The 25,313-nt window shown below is 43.5% G+C and overlaps 1 protein-coding gene across 1 annotated transcript in view; it reads right to left on the minus strand.

Moving 5' to 3' along the window:
- The window catches only part of LOC145714371 (transmembrane 9 superfamily member 2-like), an 87,806-nt gene that overhangs the window by 35,474 nt on the left and 27,019 nt on the right, over positions 1-25,313 (minus strand). The window contains 3 exon segments of the mRNA XM_081793866.1: positions 496-575; positions 12,975-13,086; positions 17,919-18,046. Coding sequence (XP_081649992.1) covers positions 496-575; positions 12,975-13,086; positions 17,919-18,046 — 320 coding nt within the window.

A 25,313-nucleotide genomic window follows, 5' to 3' on the forward strand; every position in this document is an offset into this window, starting at 1 on the left:
ATATACATATGATATATATAAGATATATATATACGTATATTTAATACAAATATATATTTACATTTCTCCTACTGAAGCTACCTACTCTTTGTTTTATAAAGTACTTACCTGGGGGGGGCGCCTGGGTGGCTCAGTGGGTTAAGCGTCCGACTTTGGATCAGGTCATGATCTCACGGCTCATGAGTTTGAGCCCCGCGTTGGGCTCTGTGCTGACAGCTCAGAGCCTGGAGCTTGCTTCAGAGTCTGCCTCTGTCTCTCTGTCCCTCCCCTACTCACTCTCTGTCTCTCTGTCTCTCTCTCTCTCAAAAATAAACATTTAAAAATAAATAAATTAATTAATTAATTAAATAAAGTAGTTACCTAGAAGCACCTGGCTGGCTCAGTCAGAAGAGCATGCGACCCTTGACCTCAGCATGCTGAGTTCGAGCCCCATGTTGGGCAGAGGTTACTAAAGAAAATAAACTTAAAAATAAAAAATAAAAATAAAGTACTTACCTCAACCACTGAATGTTGGTATGAGACATGGAATCCAAAATGTAGTCCCACCTAGATGCCCACTTGATGCTTTTGTTTTCCTAACAAACAAAAATATACAGTTATATGACCAAACTTCTAGTGACTTTTGCTGGTTATAATCCTAAAACAGACAGAAGGTTATTCTGCATATATTTTCGCCTTTTCTTTACTACTAACTTCCTGGAATAGTAAGATGTGTCCTGACATTTTTATCTTATTTTTATGAAGTGATATTCTTCTTCATTTCAGGAAGGAACTAGGAAGAAAGTACTTGTAGCTTGCCACTGTTCACCAGAAATAGCACCTTTAAAAAAAAAACAGACTCAGTATCTATTTGTTTGTTTACTTATTTATGTAATCTCTATACCCAACATGGGGTTCGAACTCACAACCCCAAGATCAAGAGTCGCATGCTCTTCTGACTGAGCCAGCCAGGTGCCCCTACATTTTTATATGTTAAGTATTTTGAGATGTCGTAGCAACAAGTTTATAAAAGATGCTTTGTTTTTAAGGTTTGTAGTTTTCAATACTGAATAAACCATAAGAAAATACAATGACTGGGGCGCTTGGGTGGCTCAGTCAGTTAAGCATTCGGCTCTTAATTTTGGCTCAGGTCATGATCTCACGGTTTGTGGGATCAAGCCTGGAGTCAGGCTCTGTGTTCACAGCATGCAGCCTGCTTAGGATTCTCTCTGTCCTTTTCTCTCTTCCCCTCTCCCTCTTCTCTCTGCCCCAGCCCTATTCTCTTTCTCTCTCTCTCTCTCTCTCTCTCTCTCAAAATAAATAAATAAACTTAAAAAAAGAAAGAAAATACAATTACCAATCAAGCTGTTTCTGTGACATGTGATCAACCTCAAACTGTCAGCTTTCTTACAAAATATCCCCAATAGATGAAGTTCGGAACTGGGAATCCCCAATAAACACTTACACCATTAATACAGTGTAATCACCCCTCAAATCAATAACATGCTTTTAGCAAAAGGAAAATGCTGGTGCAAATTGACTAAGTAATGTTTGAAATGACTTATTATTTAAAACTGGGTTTTAGGTGTTTTTCCCGAAGTTCAGAGTTGGAGTATGGAGAAAAATTAATATACACTGCTTTTTTTCCTACTTTTTTTTTAAGTAGGCTCCACACTCAACATGGGGCTTGAACTCATGACGCTGAGATCAAGAGATAACGCTCTACTGACGGAGCCAGCCAGGTGCCCCTAAAGTATGCCACTTAAAAAAAAAAAAACCCACATGATAGATTTTAATTGGGTTTTAATTCAATGATGGATTTTAGTTAAAACCTGATGACCAGGTGATCCTGGTTAACATTACCAGTGATGGGGCAGGTTGACATCACGTACTTCCTGATGTATGCAGCATCGGGTCTGTGGTGCGATCCCTGCCAAGAACGTACAGCCCGAGCCTTGTCATAAAGAACCATCAGACAGGGGGCGCCTGGGTGGCTCAGTCAGTTAAGCGTCCGACTCCGGCTCAGGTCATGATCTCACAGTTTGTGGGTTCGAGCCCCACGTCGGGCTCTGTGCCGACAGCGCGGAGCCTGGAGCCCGCTTCGGATTCTGTGTCTCCTTCTCTCTCTGCCCCTCCCCCACTGTGCTCTCTCAAAAATAAATAAACATAAAAAAAATTTTTTTTAATTTTCTTTAAATAAGAACCATCAGACCCAGTTTGCTGGTCATCCTGCAGATTGTAAGGTCTGTACTCTATAAAAATTTCAAGGATGTGAAAGACAGAGAAAGACTAAAGAACGGGTCTGGATTGGAGACCACAAACTAAACAACACATACTCCTAGATAGGACCTCAAACCACAAAGGGAAAAAGTGACATTGTTGGCCAGCTGGCAACATTTGAATGGATGCATGTGGACGGGATGGTAATGTGATAGCAATACAGATTCCTGATTTGCAGAGTTATATGCTAGTTGTATGCTATTCTAGTAGGAAAATGATCTTGTTTGGGGGACTCTGGAGCGTTTAGGGGCGATAGAACATCTAGCTCTCAAAAGATTCAGAGAAAGACTAATGATAATGGACACAGAGAGAAGGGTGAACCATGGAGCAAATGAGGTAAAATATTAACAATTGGGGGGTTCTGATTAAAGGGACTGGGGGAGCTCTTTGTATTGTTCTGGCAATCCTTCTGTGGTCTGAAACTGTTTCAAAATAAATTATCACTTAAAACCTATAAATAGGAAATCAGAATTTATAGATAAATCAAGGGATCAACTACTCACTGCATAAAAACATACATCTTAGCTGTTCTACTAAAATACTGGGCCTGTCGTCAAATGTGACTTAATTTGTAAAAATTTGAATTACAGGCTTCTCTTCACCAGCCTACCCATTGCCTTAAGCAAGTTAATTCATATCGGGTCTTTCAAAAAGGAGAGATACCCTCCAGTATGCACCATGAAGTTTGAATTTTAAATACTAAGAGAGCCTAGAAAAATCTGCAGCTGGTAAGCCTGACAGTTTTTGCACCAAACATCGCCATCTGCTGGCAATAACAGACCATAACACGTGGTACTCTGCCCTAAGAAAATAAGAAACGATTTAAAACTCCTAAGGCACATTTGAGAGCAAAATGACAAACGCAGAAAGGTAACTAAGTGGTGAAACCTACTTCCTCAATCCCCCGAACACTAATGAGCTATTCCGCTTCTTTACATGGCAGTTCTCACAAAAACCACAGCAGGTAAACAAGTCCTTCGTGTTTACTACCGGAGGCACGAGCCACAAAAGTAGAAACAAAACCAGACTTCTTGAATCCTGACGCAGGACCCCACGATGGATGTCACTCAAAGAATATTCACGCAGGGACTCAAAGAATCAAATGGGCAGACAGCTGGGGTTTCTTCTGGTCCAGGTGATTGCAACAGAGGGAGCAGCACCCCCTAAGGGGCATGATGAGGATGCGTAGGGGATACTTCAGGGATTAAGCAGCAGAGAAGGCGGGACCCACACGGCACTTCCCTGGGAGACGAGCACAACACAGAACTGAGTTGATCAACATCTCAGAAAATCATGCCCTCTCTCGGAAAGATGTGGTACTTGAGCTACCAATGGACGATATTCTCATATTCATCTGCATTCACAGCCCTGACATTTACAGTGATTAAACACATTGGTGCATGCATCTGACGGGGACTGAAATATGTACTGAAATACATGCTATTTTCTTAAAAATTACTTTCTTTTTCTTTCTTTTATATTACAGTTAGGATGTTATATTGATATTTATTGAAACTAGGTGTACAGACAGGTTCAATCATCTAGTGTCTATAAATATGAATTTACAATAGTAAAGGGAGACAGAGAAAACATCTGATATTAAAATAAGACATCAGGGCGCCTGGGTGGCCCAGACAGTGGAGTGTCGGGATCTGGAGTTCCACTCTCAGGTCATGATCCCAGGGTCCTGGGATCGAGTCCCATGTCAGGCTCCACACTGAGCATGGAGCCTGCTTAAGATTCTGATTCTCTCTCTCTCTCTCTCTCATCACTCCCTCTGCCCCTCTCCCCCACTCATGCTCTCTCTCACTAAATTAAAAAAAAAGAGAACATCAGTCTGATAGGGTTGAGAACTACTGATCCATTTCAACTCTCTCATTTTATTACAGGGGAAACTGACGTTCAGAGAGCAAAACGAACTTGCTCAAGGTCACAGTATGAGCTTGAGGCAAGCCAGCACCAAAATTCTCTGCTTCTCAATTCAGTTACTGGCCCATGCTGCCTACAAATCAAGAATATGCTTTGGAGGGGGAACAAAAACCCAATGCTATAAATGTGGCTAGGATCCCAGGCCAACCCACAAATGAAGCTTATGTAAGTCACATACATGGCTAAGAGTAATGTGATTAGAATGAAGCCACAAAACCTTTGGTTCGTGGTATAAAAACGGTAAGTTTCTGAAATAAAAGTATTGTGAATAGTAATACGTAGCCTGGCATTCAAGGCCATTCAAAATCTGGCCCAAGTCTATCTTTCTAAACTTCCTACCAATACTATATAAACGATTAAAGTCTGAGGTGTCAAACTGAATCTTTTTGGCCCTTAGGGACCCCAGCACCTAATCCCTGGCACATAAAATGCATTTACTATCATCTGATGAATGAATAAGCAAATGAAGACAATTTTCTTTCAATTGGACTTTTGTTCACTCTTCCCCATAGGTACTGTTCCCATGTACACTCTTACCCAGAAAGCCCTACCCTAGCTCCTCTCCAAATGCCTAAAATCTAGGTCTCTTAACTCAGTCCATTGGCCTTCCCACAATGCCTCACACTCCTCTCTTCTAAAGCCTTCTTGGCCCATTCACCTGCCATAATTCCTTCCCATTTTAAACTCACACCATGTATTATAGAGGCTGCGTCAAGAGCCTGGACTCTCTAGTCAAACTAATCTTGGTTTATAATCCTTTACATTTGTAAAAGCCATTTGGCAAGTGGCTTTCCCTCTATGGGTCTCAGTTTTTATTTCTTTTTAAGTTTATTTCTTTATTTTGGGAAAGCGAGAGTGGGGGAAGGGCAGAGAGAGGGGAGAGAGAGAGAGAGAGAATCCCAAGCAGGCTCCGCGCTATCGGCACAGAGCCCCATGCGGGGCTCGACCTCACGAACTGTGAGACCATGACCTGAGCTGAAACCAAGAGTTGGACGCTCAACCGACCGAGCCACCCACGTGCCCCTCGGTTTTCTTTTCTATAAAGTGGAGTTTTAAAACAGTACCTGCTTTCAGAGGACTATTGTGAAAAATGAAGGTAAAGAAGTTACTTAATAAAAATTCCCAGGCTAGGCATATAGTAGGCACTCGACAAATACCTGTCATATAAATGTATGAATAAAAGGTCTTCACTCAGATATTAATCTTTATGACCCATCCTTCAATAACTTCTGAACATATTTGTTATATACACTCCAAACTGTATACCCATTTGGGAACATGAATCATTTTCTGAAAACATAAAATACACAAGATGCTTTCTTTTTTTTAGAGAGAGAGAGAGAGAAAGAGAGCGCGTGAACTAGTGTGGGGGAGGGGCAGCGGGAGCAAGACTCTTAAGCAAGCTCCAAGCTCAGGTGGAGCCTGACGCAGGGCTCGATCTCACGACCCCGGGATCGTGACCCGAGCCAAAATCAAGAGACAGACGCTCAACCGACTGAGCCACCCAGGTGCCCCACAAGACGCTTAATTAAAAACCCGGAAAGAATTGTAACTAAACACTATACCGCCTCTGGACCTTTCTGTAGCCAGTAGCTGCCTGACCAGGGGCTGAGGCCCACAACCTCACCGATGACCGTGAGCTCTGCTTCCAAACAGCAGTTTGCAGGTGGCTGTCGAGGAGGTTCAAGGAGGTCTCAGGTGGTCGAGGGCCCCAGCTGCTGCATGGTCCTGACACCTGTAAGTGGTTTGACGTATGCATGGGGTGTGGCTTCCTGTCCATATCTCCCTGCCCCATCCCTGCGTCGGGATTGTGCCTGCCCCTCCCCCACTGACCCCGAGAACGACCCGTGTGCCAGAGGTACATGGAAGCCTTCCGCAGTCCGCACGGGGTGAGACAGTGTAGTTCATCCAGCCAAGGGCCTGGAATCCATCCGTGTCACAAGACCTGGTGAGATTTTCTGTACTGAAAGTGAGAAGCAGCAGGAAGGGGGGGAAACACGCGGAAGCGTGGACCCGAGGGGAAATTCCCAGGAAGCACGGAGGTGTAGATCTTTGCCAAGGTAGTGGCCCCTAGTCACATGTGGCTATCCAGCACCTGAAATGTGGCTAGTCCTAAGTGAGATGAGCTGTGTGAAATATGAGCTGGCTTTCAAAGATTAAAAAAAAGGGGCGCCTGGGTGGCGCAGTCGGTTAAGCGTCCGACTTCAGCCAGGTCACGATCTCGCGGTCCGTGAGTTCGAGCCCCGCGTCAGGCTCTGGGCTGATGGCTCAGAGCCTGGAGCCTGCTTCCGATTCTGTGTCTCCCTCTCTCTCTGCCCCTCCCCCGTTCATGCTCTGTCTCTCTCTGTCTCAAAAATAAATAAAAAAAAAACGTTAAAAAAAAAAAAAAAAAATTAAAAAAAAAAAAAAAAAAAGATTAAAAAAAAAAAAACCACAAGGTATTTCTTTACTAAAATGAGTGCTATAGAAACACTGCATTCCAGTTAATAAATTTGTTTCTCGGCGCCCCTGGGTGGCTCAGCCAGTTAAGCATCTGACTTTGGCTCAGGTTGTGATCTCATGATCAGTGAGTTCGAGCCCCGAGTCGGGCTCTGTGCTGACCCCTCAGAACCTGGAGCCTGCTTCCGACTCTGTCTCCCTCTGTCTCTGCCCCTCCCCTGCTTGTGCTCTGTCTCCCTCTCTCAAAAATAAACATTAAAAATATATTTTAAAAAATCAGCAAGTATCAGAATTTCCCATTTATAAATTAATTAATTAATTAATTAATCTCTCACAGGGGTATGGGTTATCAGTTTTGACACTACATGTATGCTAGGACTGAACACATAAATCAGGAGTGCCTGGGTGGCTCAGTTGGTTGAGCGTCCAACTTCGGCTCAGGTCACAGTCTCACGGTTCATGGGTTCGAGCCCTGCATCGGACTCTGTGCTAACAGCTTGGAGCCTGGAGCCTGCTTCAGATTCTGTGTCTCTCTCTCTCTCTCTCTCTCTCTATGCCCCTCTCCCACTCGCACTCTGTGTCTCTCTCTCACACACACAAAAATAAATAAACATCAAAAAAATTTTTTAAAAAAACAAATAAATCAACACATTATAGAAGATGGGGGCCATATTTCTCAGCATCAGAGAAAGAAGTTAGCAGTCAGCAAGGGGAGAGGGCTAGCCCAAACGCTGTAGTGCTGCATTATGGTCAGAGATACTGATACGAACTCGTGTTCATTTATTTCCTTATCCACTCACTTATTTTTATATTTTCCCATTTGCAATTAGCAAGTCATGCGTGGGGTGACACTCTCCCACTGTGAGAACAACCAGCTTTCCTAACGCTCGTTCATCTCCGATTTTAACATCCATTGATACTATCGGCCTGAATCGATTACTTAATTGGAGGTTGAAAAATAGCGATTTTCAAATTCACGTTCAATTTCCACTCCAAGTAGTTATTACCACTGAAGCAATTCAATAAATAATATCAACCCAGCTAACTGACAAAATCCTTCCTACGCTATAATGCGATTTCAGTTCTTTTATATTACAGTTACCAACATATGAAGGTTTGCCTCTTATTTGTCGGCGGAAAACTCAAGCTCTGTTGTGGTTTCAATAAGATTTTGTGAGGTACTCTAAGATGCAACCACCATGGACACTTGAGACACCCCAAGTGGGAGCCACGATGCAATATAGATTTTACTCCACAAGAGTACTCCAGAGTCAAGTGTGGTTGACTGAGTTAGACTCAGTCAAAAGATTTCTTCATTAGGAGACTTTTACATATTTCACTCATGTGCTTTGGGAAGCTCAGAAATGAAGTCGTAGAAAGCAGCATTTTCCAAACTTGACTGACTCGTGTTCTAGGGAGTGCACTTTGGGAAGGGTTGATGTGCATCATTATCACCGGGTTAAGAAAGCATTTTTCAACTCAAGACCATAAAATGAACAGCACCAGAGATGTGTAACAGCACGCTTCCTTATGCTCGCCCCCGCCTACAACGGCAACGCGCTGGTGTTCAGATACAGACTATGGCGGCGTGGTGTTTTCTCACCGCACAATCTCACGCTGCTGTGTGAGACACCTGTAAATCAAGTGCTCCTGTGTCCGCAAGAAGGAATGGAAAGGATCGTGTGCCTACTACAGGCTAGGTACGGTGCTAAACGTTTTATGTGAGCTCACATACCCCAGAATAATCACCGGAGGTGATGATTTTATCCCCATTTTACAGATGAGGAAGTTCACACAGCTAATAAACGTCAGCACCAGTTTTCAAACTCAGGCGCGTCTGGGCCTTTGCACCATGCCACTTATTGAGGCCAAGGGCCTCCTAAGAACCCTAAGTGAGTTTCAAGGAGAGGGAAAGAATTCCCTCTTCTGGAAAAGCTTCCAAGAGTAGGCGTGTTAAGGACCAAGGGATTGAGCCCTAACCCCAAATAACGTGACTTCCCCCAAATTCCCCCATTTGGTACAGCTGCATCTGAACTTGAGCTTCAGCTCGGTCGGTAGCCACAGTTGCTTCCTGACAGGCAGACAGTCCACTAGCTCCATACCGTGGAGGCTCCCGGTGTGAATCTGAACTTCAATTTAGATGTGCGTTCCCTTGGCTTTTACAGCAAGCATAAAAGTTCCTACATTTAATTTTTTTTTTTAATTTAAGTACGCTCCATGCCCAAAGCAAGGCTTGAACTCACCACCCTGAGATCAAGAATTGCAGGCTCTACTGACTGAGCCAGCCAGGCGTGCCACTACAGTTAAATGTGTATAGCTGACGAATAAGTGATAAAAATGTAGAAGGGCTTCAGTTCTTTGATCATCTTCTTTTAATTTTTTTAATGTTTATTTATTATTTTTCAGAGAGACAGAGAGAGAGAGAGAGACAGCATGTGAGCAGAGGAGGGGCAGAGAGAGAAGACAAAGAATTTGAAGCAGGCTCCAGGCTCCGAGCTGTCAGCACAGAGCCCATCTCGGGGCTCAAACTCACTGACCATGAGACCCATCATGACCTGAGCTGAAGTCGGACGCCCAACTGACTGAGCCACCCAGGTGCCCCTGATCAACTTCTGATAATAACTTAGACTTTTAATAATGTTCTCAATCATTAGGGAAAGTTATTTTAATTTCTTCAGGGTGTATTCCATTCCTTCTCCCAGATTACACTTCTGTATTTCATCCAGAGATCAGAAGGCTGACCATATTGGACTAGTAAATTGCCTGTTTTCACCGATTGTACTTTGCGTAAACCGCAGGATGTAGGCTCAAGTAATCCTGACCTCTAGCCAGATGATCCAAAGCACACACACGCATTTCTAATATAAACGTTTCTCATTTTCTTTAGAGCAACTCTGTGGACAGAAGATATAATAGACCTTTAATACGGAAAGCCAGAATGGTATAGCAGAAAAGCTATGAGTTTGGGGGCCAGACAGTTTGAATATCACTTGCGCCTCCCGCCAGCAATGATCCTGAGAAAATTACCCCACCTCACTGGGCTTCAGTAGCCTCATTTATAAAATGGATATAACCACATAGGTGATACATAGGGACAAAAGCAAGGCAGCCCTAAGATACGATTGCTTTCAGACTGAGATTAGGAAAAAATCATGTTGTAATGGCTGGCAGGTCATGTATAGAAATGACACAAGCTGAGCACAATTTGTAAATGTTTGAAGAAATTTGAGACCTAATCCCCAATAATGTGATTAGGGCTTGGTCTCAAGAAAGCACATCTAAAGCTTTAAGAAATAAGTCATTTACACCAAATCGAGTATGATCAAAGCCGACTCAAAAATATGAGATATTGCCTTAAAAAAAATAAAAAGAGAAATGCATAAATCTATATAGTCTTAAAAAGCTTTCCCTATAAAAGGAAAGCCCCCAAGTTAATCTTTCGATGAAACACCTGTAATACTGTCCAGGACTAAGAGTACCCAGCCCATGAATATAAACATCTGGTCCATGGGCAAGCAGAGGACTAGAGGGCCATGAATATCATGTTTTAATACCCACTTCCTTTTGCTCTGGGGTCCTAGGCTCACCAACAAACTTTCTATTTATGCTATTCTATTTCTATTTGCTTTCTCATATATCGTTATCACAGGCAGATGTGCTAACCAGCTAACACGAATGGTGTGGTCCCTGGCACTCATATTTTTCCATGTAAATTAATAAATCGGGATTCTGGTTTATACATTGGACAATTAGGGGTTTGCTTAATATGAATCGATCTCCCTTTGGTATAGTCACAGAATTAAAATTTGGAAGCACAGGACGGCTCTTGGTCAGGGCTCAGGTTATGATCTCACGGTTTTGTGAGTTCGAGCCCCGCATGGGATTCCGTGCTGACAGTGCAGAGCCTGCTTGGGATTCTCTGCCTCCCTCTCTCTCTGCCCCTTCCCCGCTCGCACTCTCTCTGCCTCTCTCAATAAATGTCAAAATAAATGTTAAAAAATAAATAAAATAAAACTCTGAAGCAAAATTTTAAAATATTGACAAAAACCTAGCACTGCTGAGTATGTAAGGAAACAGCACATCCTCGGGCCCAGCAACTTCTCTGGACAAGAATTTGGCAATGTGTTCTCGAAATCTGCACACCCTTTTACCTACATAATCCTGGTGCTGGGAATTGAACTTTAGGAAATAATCACACAAGAAGAAACATAAGAATGTTCATTAAAGCACCGTTTCTAAATTAAAAATTAGACATTTGGGTTGTTTTTCTCAATGAAGCACTAAATAAGTCAACCATGGCCTACACATTAAATGTAGTATGCAGTAAATTAAAAAAAGAATGGGGGGGGTGCCTGGGTGGCTCAGTCGGTTGGGTGTTCGACTTCAGCTCGGGTCATGATCCCACTTTTTGTGGGTTCAAGCCCCACGTCGGGCTCTGTGCTGACAGCTCAGAGCCTGGAGCCTGCTTCGGATTCTGTGTCTCCCTCTCTCTCTCTGCCCCTCCCCCACTCATTCTCTCCCTCTCTCTCTCTCTGTGTAAAAAATAAACATTAAAAAAAATTTTTTAATAAAAATTAAAAAAAAGGATGGGACTCTGGGGCGCCTGGGTGGCTCAGTCGGCTGAGTATCTGACTCTTCATTTTTAGCTCAGCTCATGATCCCAGGGTCGTGGGATTGAGCCCCCACATGGGCTCCGCACTGAGCACGGAGCCTGCTTAAGATCTGCGCGCTCTCTCTCTCTCTCTCTCTCTCTGTCTCCCTCTACCCCTCTCCCTGACTGATGCACTCTCTCTAAAATAAAAATAAATATTAAAAATTAAAAAATAGGGGCACCTGGTAGCTCAGTCAGTTAAGCATCCAACTTTGGCTCAGGTCATGATCTCAGTTTGTGAGTTCGAGGCCCGCGTCGGGCTCTGCGCTGACGGCTCAGAGCGTGGACCTTGCTTCAGATTCTGTGTCTCCCTCTCTCTCTGCCTGCCCCCCGCTCATGCTCTGTGTGTGTCTCTCTCTCAAAAAAGGAATAAACAATAAAGAAATTTTTCTAATCAAAAAAAAATCTTTAAAAATTAAAAAATAAAAAGGATGTGACTCTACTGACACGGAAAGACATCCATGATGTACACATGAAGTGAAAACAGCACATGTAAATGTCTCATTTGCACAAAATCGTATATTTTTTGGCACCACGTGCAGTGTTTCCCTTGTATATTCTAAAGAACATTATATCCCCATGAGTTCTGCCATGGTCTATGAAATGCTAAGTATTATAATTATCTTTTGAAAATTCAGTGTTTTTTAACATAATGAATACTCTCAATGCATTGTTTTAACATTGCTTGACCTAGCATTCTCCAAAGTAACCTCATCGCAGGACCCTTTTCTCACCTAACACCCTTTAAAACACAAAGCAAAAATAAGGGGCGCCTGGGTGACTCAGTCGGTTGAGCGTCTGACTCTTGATCTTGGCTCCGGTCGTGATCTCACAGATCATGAGTTCGAGGCCGCACCGAGCCCTGCTGAGCCTGCTTGGGATTCTGCCCCTCCCTCTCTCTGTCAAAATAAATGAATTTAAAATAAATATGAAGAAAAGAAAATATAAAGCAAAAATAAATAAAATGTGAAGCAACCAGTTTGCAGAAAAACCTTTGGGAAACACGGGCATCAGAGAGCTGTTAGATTATTCACCAGACTGTTAATAGTCAGTCTGTACGTCTGTCTAGCCACCGAAGATACACACCACTTCATAAAAATAGCTACTTACAAAAGAAGAATTAAATGTGTAGAAACAATAATGAAGGCCATATGTTGAGGACCTATTCTGTGCAATGCTAAGGTCTTTATATATTCTGAAAACGAGGAACAAATGCCCAGAGAAGAAATCGAGCCTGAGATCCCACGACTTACCTAAGCTCACGCGGCCAGTAAGTGGCCAAGCCTCAATTTGAACCACAGGTCAGTCTGAGCCCAATATGGATGCTCTTCTCACTACATATCCTATCCTCTGTCTCTTCCACAACATACTCTTCCTTTCAGGTCCCACTTGAGCAACCTGCCAAGCCCAGGCAACACCCCTCCAGTTTCCCACGTACTTCCTTCAAACCTCTGAGGAAGTAGGAGAAAGTAAATTACCTGGCACGGTACCTGAAATGTGGCAGATTTAATACAGATATTCCTTTAAGGATGGTCCTCTGAATGGTTTGAATGTAAAGACCTTACCTACTTTCTCGGGCTTTTGGCTGGGTTATACAACCCTGATGATCAAAATTAAGGCTTTAATATTAATGAAGTATATGATAGTTATGTACCTGATTTGGAACAAAAGTAAGATGATGGCGTGGAATACTTACTTCAAATTGCACAGAGTAAGTGTAGGTTACATTAAACTTCTCTGTATGTTCTTCAGGAATTTCCATAGGGGGTCCATTACAGGCTAGGCGGCCTTCACCTGAATGCTTATAGCTAAGAAAGAAGGGGGTAAGAAAGAGAAAGTAATTTTTATACCAAACTACCGTTGTAAATTTCCAATTCATGGCTATTCAGGAATGTAACAGTAGCAGGTTGAAAAAATTTGCCTTTCATTATAATTAGTATTTAAAACTTTATGATTTTATTTTTTTAATGTTTTTTATTTTTTTTTTGAGACAGAGAGAGACAGAGCATGAGCAGGGGAGGGGCAGAGAGAGAGGGAGACACAGAATCCGAAGCAGGCTCCAGGCTCTGAGCTGCTAAGCACAGAGTCCGACGCAGGGCTCAAACTCACAGAGTGTGAGATCATGACCTGAGCTGAAGCTGGACACTTAACCGACTGAGTCACCCAGGCACCCCAAAACTTTATGATTTTAAATACTTTTGTTTTGGGGCACCAGGGTGGCTCAGTTGCTTAAGCGTCCAACTCTTGATCTCAGCTCAGGTCTTGATCTCAGGGGCATGAGTTCAAGCCTGCTGGGCATGAAGCCTACTTAAAAAAAAAAAAAAATAGCCTTGTTTCTAAATGTCCCTAACACTCAAATAAGAGTCAATATACTGCCCAACACATCAAACAGGTATCCCCTGCTTTTCCAAAGCTCACTTTATGCCACTTCGCTTTTACGAAAGACCTCCATTAGTACCTGTTTTCACTAAGTGAGAGAAATCCGAAGAGGATTTTCACTTTTCTGAAAAATCAAAAAGCGCATTCAGTGTTGGTGTTGCAGGGAGCCATTAGAGAGGCAGTTCCCCTCCCACCCAGTAGCGAGAGTGGCGCCGCCCAGCTCCTTCCTGGGGAACTACACTCGACATTTCGACATCAAGCCCCCAGAGCTCTGAACTGTGTGAGCATCTGCGCTTTATCTTGGCTTATGTTGTGCATCCATTAGCAAGATGTGCCTTAAGGTATCAGAAAAGCCTAAGAAAGGGGATTTGGGGAGTCTGGAAATGCTCACAAAATTTTCCGTATAAATGAATGGCAATTGCTTCTTCGCTTTTGACATTTCGACTTCCAAAAGCTTTCAGAGGAACGCTCTACTTTCAGATAGCAAGAGAAAATGTGTCGCTAAGAACCTTCTCATGGGGCACCTGGCTGGCTCAGTCGGTAGAGTACATGATTCTGGATCTCCGGGTTGTAAATTCGAGGCCCATATTGGGTGTAAAGATTACTTAAAAATAAAATCTTTAAGAAAAAGAATAAAGAGACCGCAATATCACGCAAAACATAAAAGAGGAATAAAGAGGAGATGGAAAAATCAAAAAGAGAAACAGTGATGCTTCCCTTTTGAATTATTTGCTCAACATACAATTTATCTCTTGGCTTCTGTTTAAAGAATAATATGCAATCCTTGTGGGACTGTTATTTCTAGAAGTACGTGTGCAATAACGCCATTCACTCACCATTGCGGATGCCATTCGTGTGCACCTCTTCCCATTCATTTTTTGTCACCCTAGTGTCTGACATATGATATGTCCTTACTAAGTGTTTGGAGGGTGAATTCATTGAAAGCCAAATTGTGTTGTGAAACAGCTATGAATTTTAAAAATGATCATTGTTAAGGCTACCGACAAATAACATCTACAGAAAAAAATTCAATGACTGCACGATAATGCATATCAAGGTTCCCTGTTTAAGTCTGGGCCTTGAACCCAGCACATGAAATATCTGCATTTCACATCAATGAGATTATGCGGCAAAAATTGTATTAAGGTCTCTAATCATGGGAATGCGAACTGGTGCAGCCGCTCTGGAAAACAGTGTGGAGGTTCCTCAAAAAATTAAAAGTAGATCTACCCTATGACCCAGCAACAGCACTGCTAGGAATTGACCCAAGGGATCCAGGAGTGCTGATGCATAGGGGCACATGGACCCCGATGTTTACAGCAGCACTTTCAACAATAGCCAAATTATGGAAAGAGCCTAAATGTCCATCAACTGATGAACGGATAAAGGAGATGTGGTTTATGTACATAATGGAACACTACTCGGCAATGAGAAAGAATGAAATCTGGCCTTTTGTAGCAACGTGGATGGAACTGGAGAGTGTGATGCTGAGTGAAATAAGTCAGAGAAAGACAGATACCATATGTTTCACTCTTATGTGGATCCTGAGAAAGACAGGAGACCATGGAGGAGGGGAAGGGGAAAAAATAGTTAGAGAGGGAGGGAGCCAAACCATAAGAGACTCTTAAAAACTGAGAATAAACTGAGGGTTGATGGGGGTGGGGGGAGGGAAAAGTGGGTGATGGGCATGGAGAAGGGCACCTGTGGGGATGAGCACTGGGTGTTGCATGGAAACCAATTTGACAACAAATTTCATATTAAAAAAAAAAGATCTCTAATCAATGTAAAAGCCCTATTTTAAACCACTGGCCTTGCGTGTGGGCTGTATAAGGCCTTGTAGGCCATTTTCAAAACTGGCTTTTACTCTAAGTGAGATGGGAAGTCACTGGAAGATTCTGAGCAGAAGGCTGACATGAGCTGACATTTCAAAAGGAATACTCTGCAAGCTGTACTGAGGAGAGACTGCTGGAAGTCAAGGGTGGCACCAGGGAGACCAGCGAGGGTTTTGCCCTAATTCACTTGAGATATAATGATGTCTTGGACCAGATGATAGTGGTGGAGGTGATGAGAACTGGTGGTGGATCCTGAATATATTTTAAGAAGAGAGCCACGTTATCTGCCAAAGGTTGGCATGGATATAGGGTATGAATGAAGAATAATAAAGAGGAGTCAAGGGTGTGGCCATAGTTTGGGGGCCTGAGAAACTGGAAGGATGTAGTTGCCAGTTACGGAGATGGAGAAGACACTAGGAAAAACAGGTTGGAGGAACGATTAGAAGTTCATTTCTGGCCGTGTTAAATTTGAAGTGCCTACTAGACATCCAAATGAACATGTCAAGTAGACAGCTGCATATACAAGTCTACAGATCAAAGAGTCAATGTGGGCTCTGACGCCAGGAGACAGGGTAAGATTGCCAATGTGTAAGTATATATAAAGAAGAAAAAAAGTTCAAAGACTCAGTCCCGGGACCCTCCAATATTGAGATGTTGGAGAAATGAGGAGACGACTGATAAGCGACTAGTGAGACAGGAGAAAATCAGTGAAGTATGGTATTCTCGAAGCCAAATTAAGCAAGTGATTCTAGGAAAAAGGAACAATCAACCATGGTAACCATCAGGCAAATTAGCTGGGTACAGTACCTAAAAGACAACACAAGATGGTAGGCTTAGAACACCATTAGGCCTAACTCACTGCTATGGCCTTGAACAGACTGTCTAATTCTAAAAAAAAAAAAATTAATTATAACACAGTCCTCGTTCTCAAGAGGCCCACAAAAATGACCTTTACAATGACTAGATACATGCTACTCTAAAAAACCATTTTCTTGGCTTTTTACTCTGAGTCTAAGAATACGAGGTATAACCGTAAAGCCTTAAGTTTGATTTTCATATAGCTGATGAGACTAGCTTCTTCCTGGATGATCATACTTTGTATGTTTACTACCTAATGACGTTGAATATGAGCAGCCATCCTGAGATAGACCTCACGGTCCATCGTCCTAAAATTCTGTTGCCAGATATCAGAAGTGACATACACACAAAAAAAGCACGGGTGATTGCCCTTGACAATGATGAGTATTTCCTGGCCTCTCTTGGTAGCTATGTTTATTCCCTATTGTTCAAAAAACACGCCCTGATCCTTTTCCCCAGAAAAATACACGTCAATAAAAATTTCCAGGGTTTGACACATCAGGGGCCACGTGAAAAACTCCTAATTCAGCCCTCTCCTTTCACAGATGAGGAAATTAAGCCTACGACAGATCAAGTGAACCTACCCATGGTCAAAAGCTTGGCACGACACATTCTCTATTCTTTCTCTTTGAGCATCATGTGTGACAGACGGAACAGCCGTGCCTAAAGGAAGATAGGGTAGTAGCCTTAAAAATAACGAAGTCTGGCTCATTTCTACAAACTTAGGGTTTCCTTCCAAAATGGAACCAGGACAGATGAGACTAAAAAGCCAAATTTCCTAATTCCTTGCTCCGTGTTCAGAAAATTCTACCACACGTGCCTCCTTTAATACACCTCACGGAAGTTTCAAGGGACAACGTCCTCATCTTAACATTTCAGGTTTTGTATATTTTTCCCATAACGGACCATGATTTTATACATTGTGTGCCATATTCCCCTGTCTACCTGTCTTAATGGAAGAGTACTAATCTATCCTATAGGATCTTAGAGTCGGAGCATTAAAGGTCGCCTGTCGAATCTGTTACCCAATGTCCTTTACAATTCACTGAGCACTTACTTACTAGGGACCAGACACTATGCTGGAGGCCTACTTATGAACTCTCCAACACCTGGGTCATCTAGGCTCTTTCTGTAACATCCAGGGATACAGTACTCATTAATTCTTGGGATTGCTTATTTAATTAGAGTTAGAGAACTCTAATTGTTAGTAGATTCTTCCTTATACTCAGGTGATACCTGCCTAATAGACTCCAGTAATAGACCTGTCCTCTGAAGAAGCACAAATTGAAATCTAAGCTCTTTATCATAGGGCAGCAAGTAAAGAAGAGAGTAAGGATGCCCTCAGTAGGTCTATTCCCTTCCAGATCTGTCAATTCTTTCTCACATCACATGGTATTCAAATGCTAACTACAAGCAGAAGGGAATAAATTGCCTATTTGATTTTTCAAATTGTATGTCTGAGGTGACATCACACATGTATCCTAAAAATGAGAATTCTAGTTGAGAACTTCCATATTCTGAATTAATTTTTAAATTAATGGAGCTAATTAAAAAAGATATTCTCTAATTACCTTTGGGGCTCAAGTCTAGCAGAAACCAATCTCGCAAAACCCCCATTTCTTCCACTGTCCTCGTGGTATGCAATAGTAATATCAACGTGGTTGAAGAGGAAGTAAATATGACTTTTGTTGAATTCAGGCTGCAAAAAGATAAAGAAACTTTAAAGAAGCTTGAACTTTTCTTAAAAACTAAAAAACATAAAATCTGGCCATGGAATAAAAATGAGATACACTATAATATTATTGACTATATTCTGTTTTTCATCTCCATAACTTACTTTTTTTTTTATACCTGGAAGCTTGTACCTCATAATCCCCTTCATTTATTTTTGCCCATCCCCCAACCCCTCCCCTCTGGCAACCACCAGTTCTCCCTCAGAACCTTCGGAAGGAACCAACGCTGCTGACGCCTTGATCTTGAACTTCTAGTCTCCAGAACTGTGAGACAATGAATTTCTGTTGGTTTGAGCTCCCAATTTTGTAGTGTGTTTTTAGAGCAGCCCTAGCAAACGAGGGGCTTGGCAATATGAGCTTTGCAATCAAACAGCTGGTTACTAGCTGCATGACCATAAACAAGTCATTTAACCTCTTGGACCCTCACTTTCCTCTTTTTATTTTTTTAAGAATTTTTTTAATGTTTATTTATTTTGAGAGAGAGAGTATGCCCGTGCAGTGGACTGGCAGAGAGAGGAGGAGAGAAACCCAAGCAGGTTCCATGCTGTCAGCACAGAGCCCCATGCAGGACTTGATCCCACAAACTGTGGGATCATAACCTGAGCCGAAATCAAGAGTCGGATATTCAACAGACTGAACTCCCCAGGCACCCCTCCTCTTTTTAAAAACAGGGACAATCGGGACACCTGGCTGGCTCAGTCGGTACAGTATGTGACTCCTGATTTCAGGATCATGAGTTTGAGCCCCATGATGGGTATAGAGATGACTTAAAAAAAATTTTTTTTAATTAAAAAAATAAGATTGCTCATAGAACTGTTGAGGACTACATAGAATCATGTATGTAAAGTACTTAGTGAAGTGCTTAGCATAGGAAGCCTTGAATAAATACTAGCTGTTACATCACCCAGGCCCTTCAATCTTCAGAAAATGAGTCCAAATGAACCTTGTCAATTACCATATTGAGTCATCTGCAACACGCAGGACTCCTAGATTAAGAATCATGGCTCTGTTGGGGCGCCTGGGTGGCTTGGTCGGTTAAGCGCCCGACTTCGGCTCAGGTCATGATCTCACGGTCTGTGAGTTCGAGCCCCGCATCGGGCTCTGTGCTGACAGCTCAGAGCCTGGAGCCTGTTTCGGATTCTGTGTCTCCCTCTCTCTGCCCCTCCCCTGTTCATGCTCTGTCTCTCTCTGTCTCAAAAATAAATAAATGTTAAAAAAAAAAAAAAAAAAAAAAGAATCATGGCTCTGCAAATCCCAGAACTGAGAGTGACGGGCCTGAAGGAACTTTTGAGATCCTTTAGTACAGTGATGATAGAGGGTAAGAGTGATCCTACTGCGGCTGGGCGGCTGGGCGGCTGGGCGACTGGGTGGCTCAGACCGTTGAGCATCTGACTCTTGATCTTGGCTTAGGTCATGATCTCACAGTTTGCGGGTTCGAGCCCCGCATCGGGCTCTGTGCTGATGGTGCAAAGCCTGCTTGAGATTCTGTCTCTCCTTCTCTCTGCCCCTCCCCTGCTTGTGCACACTCCCTCTCTCTCTCTCTCTCTCTCTCTCTCTCTCAACATAAATGAATAAACTTTTAAAAATATTTAAAAAAAAAGAGTGCCCCCGTGGGGGAGTATCACAATCAGCTTGGGGTGGAGAGTAAGTACTGCTCACGGCAATGCTGTCCATTATTGCAAAGAATTAGAAACTGGAAAACAAGACCATCAGTACAGTGAAATGAAATATGGAATAACCATATAGAGCAATAAAATGCAGCTAGCAGATTTGCATGCACTAGGATGGAGGGATACCATGTATCGGTATTGGATGTTCATGATCTGTACTAACAGAAGCGGCACAAGCAGCACAGCACAGTGGTTAAGGATGTGGACTCCACAGTCAAACCGCCTAAGGTGGAAAGCTCGGGTACGGCATCCGCTAGCCTGTGTGACCAAGTCGCTTAACCCCTCAGTGTCTGGGTTTCTACACCTATGACGCAGAAATCGTAACAGTACTTACCTTTTTTATTTTATTTTAGAGATAGAGAGTGAGTGGGGGAGGGGCAGAGAGAGAGGGAGAGAGAGAATCCCAAGCAGGCTCTGCACTCGGCGCAGGGCTCAATCTCATGAACCATGAGATCGTGACCTGAGCCCAAATGAAGAGCGGAACACTTAGCTGACTGAACCACCCAGGCACCCAATAACAGCACTTATCTTAATGGGTACTGTGAGGATTAAATCACCCCGGGAACAGCATCTCCCCCACTCTGGGACACAAAAGGGTCCAATGTGATGGGTAAAGTGGTAACAAGGCCCTTAAGGATCTGGATCCTGCTTCTCTCTCCAGCCTCATCTGCCGCCACAGCCTCTACGTCTAACCAGGTAGATGACTACAAAGAATTCTTTATGCTGTGCTCTCACAGCACTGGGCTCGTATGCCAGTCACTGACCACATCAAATTGTAGTCAGTGTACTCACACGTTTACATCCCCTAGTCAACTGTGTTCCCCAGCGGATCGCAAGGCTGGGAACTTTGCTTCATTCATCCATTCGTCCATTCAGCAAAATATTTTTGAACATCTACTATGTGCCAGGCACTTCTTGACTGTGTCCGAAGAGCTAATATCCTACAGGGGGTCAAAAAATGCAAGAGGTAGTTAGGTATATTGCAAAGAGATGAGAATTTGGATCAAAAACCATTGGGATGCAATTCAGATTTTGCCCCATATAATCCTCTGTAGGTCAGTCTTTATTCGCCTTAGTTTTCTTTTTCTTTCTTTTCACATAACAGGAAATGAATTTTTCTTTTTTTTTTTTTTTTTTTGAGAGAAAGAGAGGGCAAAGTGAAGGAGGGCAGAGAGAGAGAGAGAGAGAGAGAGAGAGAGAATCCCATGGGGGCAGAGAGGAAGGGGGAGGGAAAGAGAGAGAGAAGTGGGACTCCAGCTCACCTAATGCGGGGCATGAACTGGTGAACGGTGAGATCATGACCTGAGCCAAAGTCGGATGCTTAACCGACTGAGCCACCCAGGAGCCCCCAAAGTAAAGTCTTTTAAATTAAAAACAAAAACAAAACGTGAGCTGACAAGAAAGTAAAGAACTGCCATGTCAAATTCTAAAGCAGGAAGCCAGAGAGGTAACCTCTGTGAGGGAGCATTGATGGTGCTCTTGCCCTGGGGACATCTGACCTGGGCAAACTTGGAAAGACAGTTTAGGTAGCCTCCTGGAATAAAGGGCAGAGAACTCGAGGAGGGCCCTCCCAGGCAAGAAGGCTCTGAGACCACCCACCCCGCTCAAAACCAATACCCTCAGGGTAAAGACGAACAGGAAGCAAGCTTTTTCTCCTCCCCCAAAGGACTACAGGGAAGATGGCCTTGGTGCTAAACAGAAAAGGCAGTGGGGGAACTGTCCTTGAACAGTTGTGGCCACAGGCCAGCCCTAACATATATATGCAGTTTGGAGTCCCATCACCGAAGTGGCCCCAGGAAAGTCAAGTCATGAATTTGCTTTCAGGCGGCCCCAGACTGGTATTTCCCAAAAACCCCTGGAAGAAGTCAATGAAAATCCTCTCTGGAGGAAAGTACTTTGACCCCAGGGCTCAAAGAAACTCCACAAACAATTGTTGAGAACAATGTGTATGTTGGGGCACCTGGGTGGGTGAGTCTGTTGAGCCTTCTGACTTCAGCTCAGGTCATGATCTCGAACCCCTCGTCAGGCTCTGTGCTGACAGCTCAGCCTGGGTAGCTCCGTTGGTTAAATGTCTGACTTTGGCTCAGGTCATGATCTCAAGGTTCATGGGAGGCCCCGTGTAGGGCTCCACGCCAACCGTGAGGAGCCTCCTTGAGATACTCTCTCCCTCTCTCTCTGCCCCTCCCCTGCTTGCATGCACACTCTCTCTCTCTCTCTCAAAATAAATACATAAATAAAAACTTTTAAAAATTTTTGCAGAAATGAGAGAGATGATTACTGAAATTAAAAATTCAATCCCTATGTTCAGGTGAGCACAAGCCCCGCTTAGGGCAAACACGAACCCTGCTTCGGGTGAGCCCCGCTTCTCTCTCTCTCTCCCTCTGCCCCTCGCTCACTTGCACTCCCTGTCTCTCAAAAAAAAAAAAAAAAATCAATGCCTATGTTTATTTTTTTTCAGTATTTTTGAGGCTTGTTTATGGATGAAATAACTTAGTAATTCATCACTTACATACAACACCCAGTGCTCATCACAAGTGCACTCAATGTTTGTGTTCATAAGAGAAGAAACAAGTGAGGAAGAAAATTTATAGACTAGAAGATAGGGCAGAAGAACACGGCACAGGAAAAAAATGGAAAATACAGAAGGGAGGTTAAGAGACACGGAGGAGAAAATAAAAACTTTTAACCTAGGTTTAATCGGAGTCTGAAAAGGAAAGAAGAAAAGTTCTGACAATGGCTGAGAATTCCAGAACTGATAAAAGGCACCAATCCAGGGGCACCTGGGTGACTCAGTCAGTTAAGCATCCAACTCTTGATCTCAGCTCAGGTCTTGGTTCCGGGTTGTGAGTTCAAGCCCCACATTGGGCTCCATGTTGGCATGGAGCCTACTTAAAAAAAATCATACTACAGGGCATCTTGGTGGCTCAGTCAGTTGGGCATCCGACTTTGGCTCAGGTCATGATCTCACAGTTGGTGAGTTCGAGCCTCGCATCGGACTCTGTGCTGACAGCTCAGAACCTGGAGCCTGCTTCGGATTCCGTCTCCCTCTCTCTCTCTGCCCCTCCCCCCTCTCTGCCCCTCCCCCAGCTAAAGCTCTGTCTCTCCGTCTCTCAAAGATGAACATTAAAAAAATTTTTTTTTTTTTTTAATTTTTTTTTTTTCAACGTCTTTTATTTATTTTTGGGACAGAGAGAGACAGAGCATGAACGGGGGAGGGGCAGAGAGAGAGGGAGACACAGAATCGGAAACAGGCTCCAGGCTCCGAGCCATCAGCCCAGAGCCCGACGCGGGGCTCGAACTCACGGACCGCGAGATCGTGACCTGGCTGAAGTCGGACGCTTAACCGACTGCGCCACCCAGGCGCCCCAAAAAAATTTTTAATCATACTTCACAGAACCCAAATGCCACCAATTATAAAACATCATTATTTTATGTGCTACTAGGAAAAAACATTGCCAATTAAACTTTGACAACCCATCATCTGAAAGAGACACATCCTAATTTCATAAATGTTAAAATATGGGAAAATAGAGTTTTAGAATCAATAAAATGTGGGATATAAAAATAATTTACAAAGCATAAAATAATACAACAGAACTGAGACCAAACGTCATATCCATAAATGTAAATATGTTTAACTCACCTATTAAGAGGAAAGGGGCTTTCAGAAGTTACCACAGAGCAAAACTCAACAATACATTGTATATAAGAGAAACATCTAAAACAAAAAGGCTCTGGGGTGCCTGGCCGGCTCAGTCAGTAGAGCACGGGACTCTTAATCTCAGGGTTGTGAGTTCAAGCCCCATGTTGGATGTGGAAACTACTTAAAAATTTTGAAGAAAATAAAGAGTTTCTGAAAAATTAAAAAGAAAGGAAGGGCCAAGTTACAGAGTGTGAACAGGGGAGGGGCGGAGAGAGAGGGAGACACAGAATCCGAAGCAGGCTCCAGGCTCCGAGCTGTCAGAACAGAGCCCGACGTGGGGCTCGAACTCACGAACCATGAGATCATGAACTGAGCCCAGGTCGGACTTGTAACCAACTGAGCCACCCAGGCGCCGCTTACGCCTTCACTTTAAACAACTAAAACCAAAATGGGTAATAAAGTATATGAAAACAACAGTTTTTGACCCTCAGACAACAAAGAACATTAAGAGAGTGATCACCAAGAGAAAGGCAACAAATACGCTGAGCCCTACTACTGCATCAAGCTTACTTCCCAGAGAGAGTTCCCAGGCTGTGGTGCAAGGAAAGGGGCCCCAAGCAGCGCCCTGCAGGCTCCCCGAATTGAAGACAACAAGTTCACAGTCCAGGGACACCAAGCGGCTAGATGGTGTGGGGCAGAAAACCAGAGAGAAGAGAGCTACCCAGAGCTTTCTGGAGGTACGCAGAAGGCTCTCTTTCATCACAGTATTGATGAGTACACGCGTATAAAGTGTGCCAGTCCTTGTCTTTTTGCCCCTCATCTCCAAATCCATTCCCTTTGGTCTCTGTGAAAATCATCTAGGCCCTTTAGTTTCCCTTTGCAAGCTGGCGCCGAAAGAAGTTTCGTCAGTAGAGGGCGCTGGACAGCCATTACCCGGGAATAGGCAGAAAGCAGAAGGCAGGCGATTTGTGGGGCAGTGAAACTCCTGGGTATGATACCGTAACAGTGGACACATGTCGTCTCACATTGGTCCAAACCCACAAAATGTACAACCAAGAATGAACCCTACCATAAACTGGGTGGTAATGGTGCACGAATGTAGGTTCATCAATTATAACGAATGTACCACACTCTGGTGAGTGATATTGATCCCGGGGGGAGGCTCTATGCATGTGAGGGGGAGAAGGGGGTGCATGGGTGGCTCAGGTGGTTAAGTGTCCAACTCTTAACTTTGGTTCAGGTCATGATCTCATGGTTTGTGGGATCCAGCCCCTGCTTTCGGCTCTGCAGCGACAGCATGGAGCCCGTTTGGGATTCTCTCTCTCTCTCTCTCTCAAGATAAATTAAACATGTTTATTTTTGAAAGAGAAAGCGGGCGTGAAGGAGAGGCAGAGAGAGAGAGTGGGGCAGAGGATCAGAAGTGGGCTCCCCTCTGACAGCACAAGCCCGAGGTGGGGCTCAAACTCACAAACCAGGCGATCATGACCTGAGCTGAAGTCAGACACTCAACTGACCAAGCCACCCAGGTGTCCCAATAAATAAACATTTTTTAAAGATAGATAAATAATGGGGCTAGAGAGAAACAGAGTATGAGCAGGGGAGGGGCAGAGAGAAAGGGAGACCCAGAATCCGAAGCAGGCTCCAGGCTTTCAGCTTTCAGCACAGAGCCCGACGTGGGACTCGAACCCGTGAGCCATGAGATCATGACCCGAGCCGAAGTCGGATGCCTAGCCGACTGGGCCACCCAGGTGCCCCTATTTAAATTTTTTTGAGTTTAATTATCTTTAGTAATCTCTACACCAATGTGGGGATCGAACTCACAACCTTGAGATTAAAAGTTAAATGCTCTACCAACTGAGCTAGCCAGGCACTCGGTCTCTCTCTCTCAAAAAAATAAACATTAAAAAAAATTTTTTAATT

Source organism: Panthera onca, chromosome X (genome assembly GCF_046562875.1).
Source record: "Panthera onca isolate mPanOnc1 chromosome X, mPanOnc1 haplotype 2, whole genome shotgun sequence".
Taxonomy (NCBI): Eukaryota; Metazoa; Chordata; class Mammalia; order Carnivora; family Felidae; genus Panthera; species Panthera onca.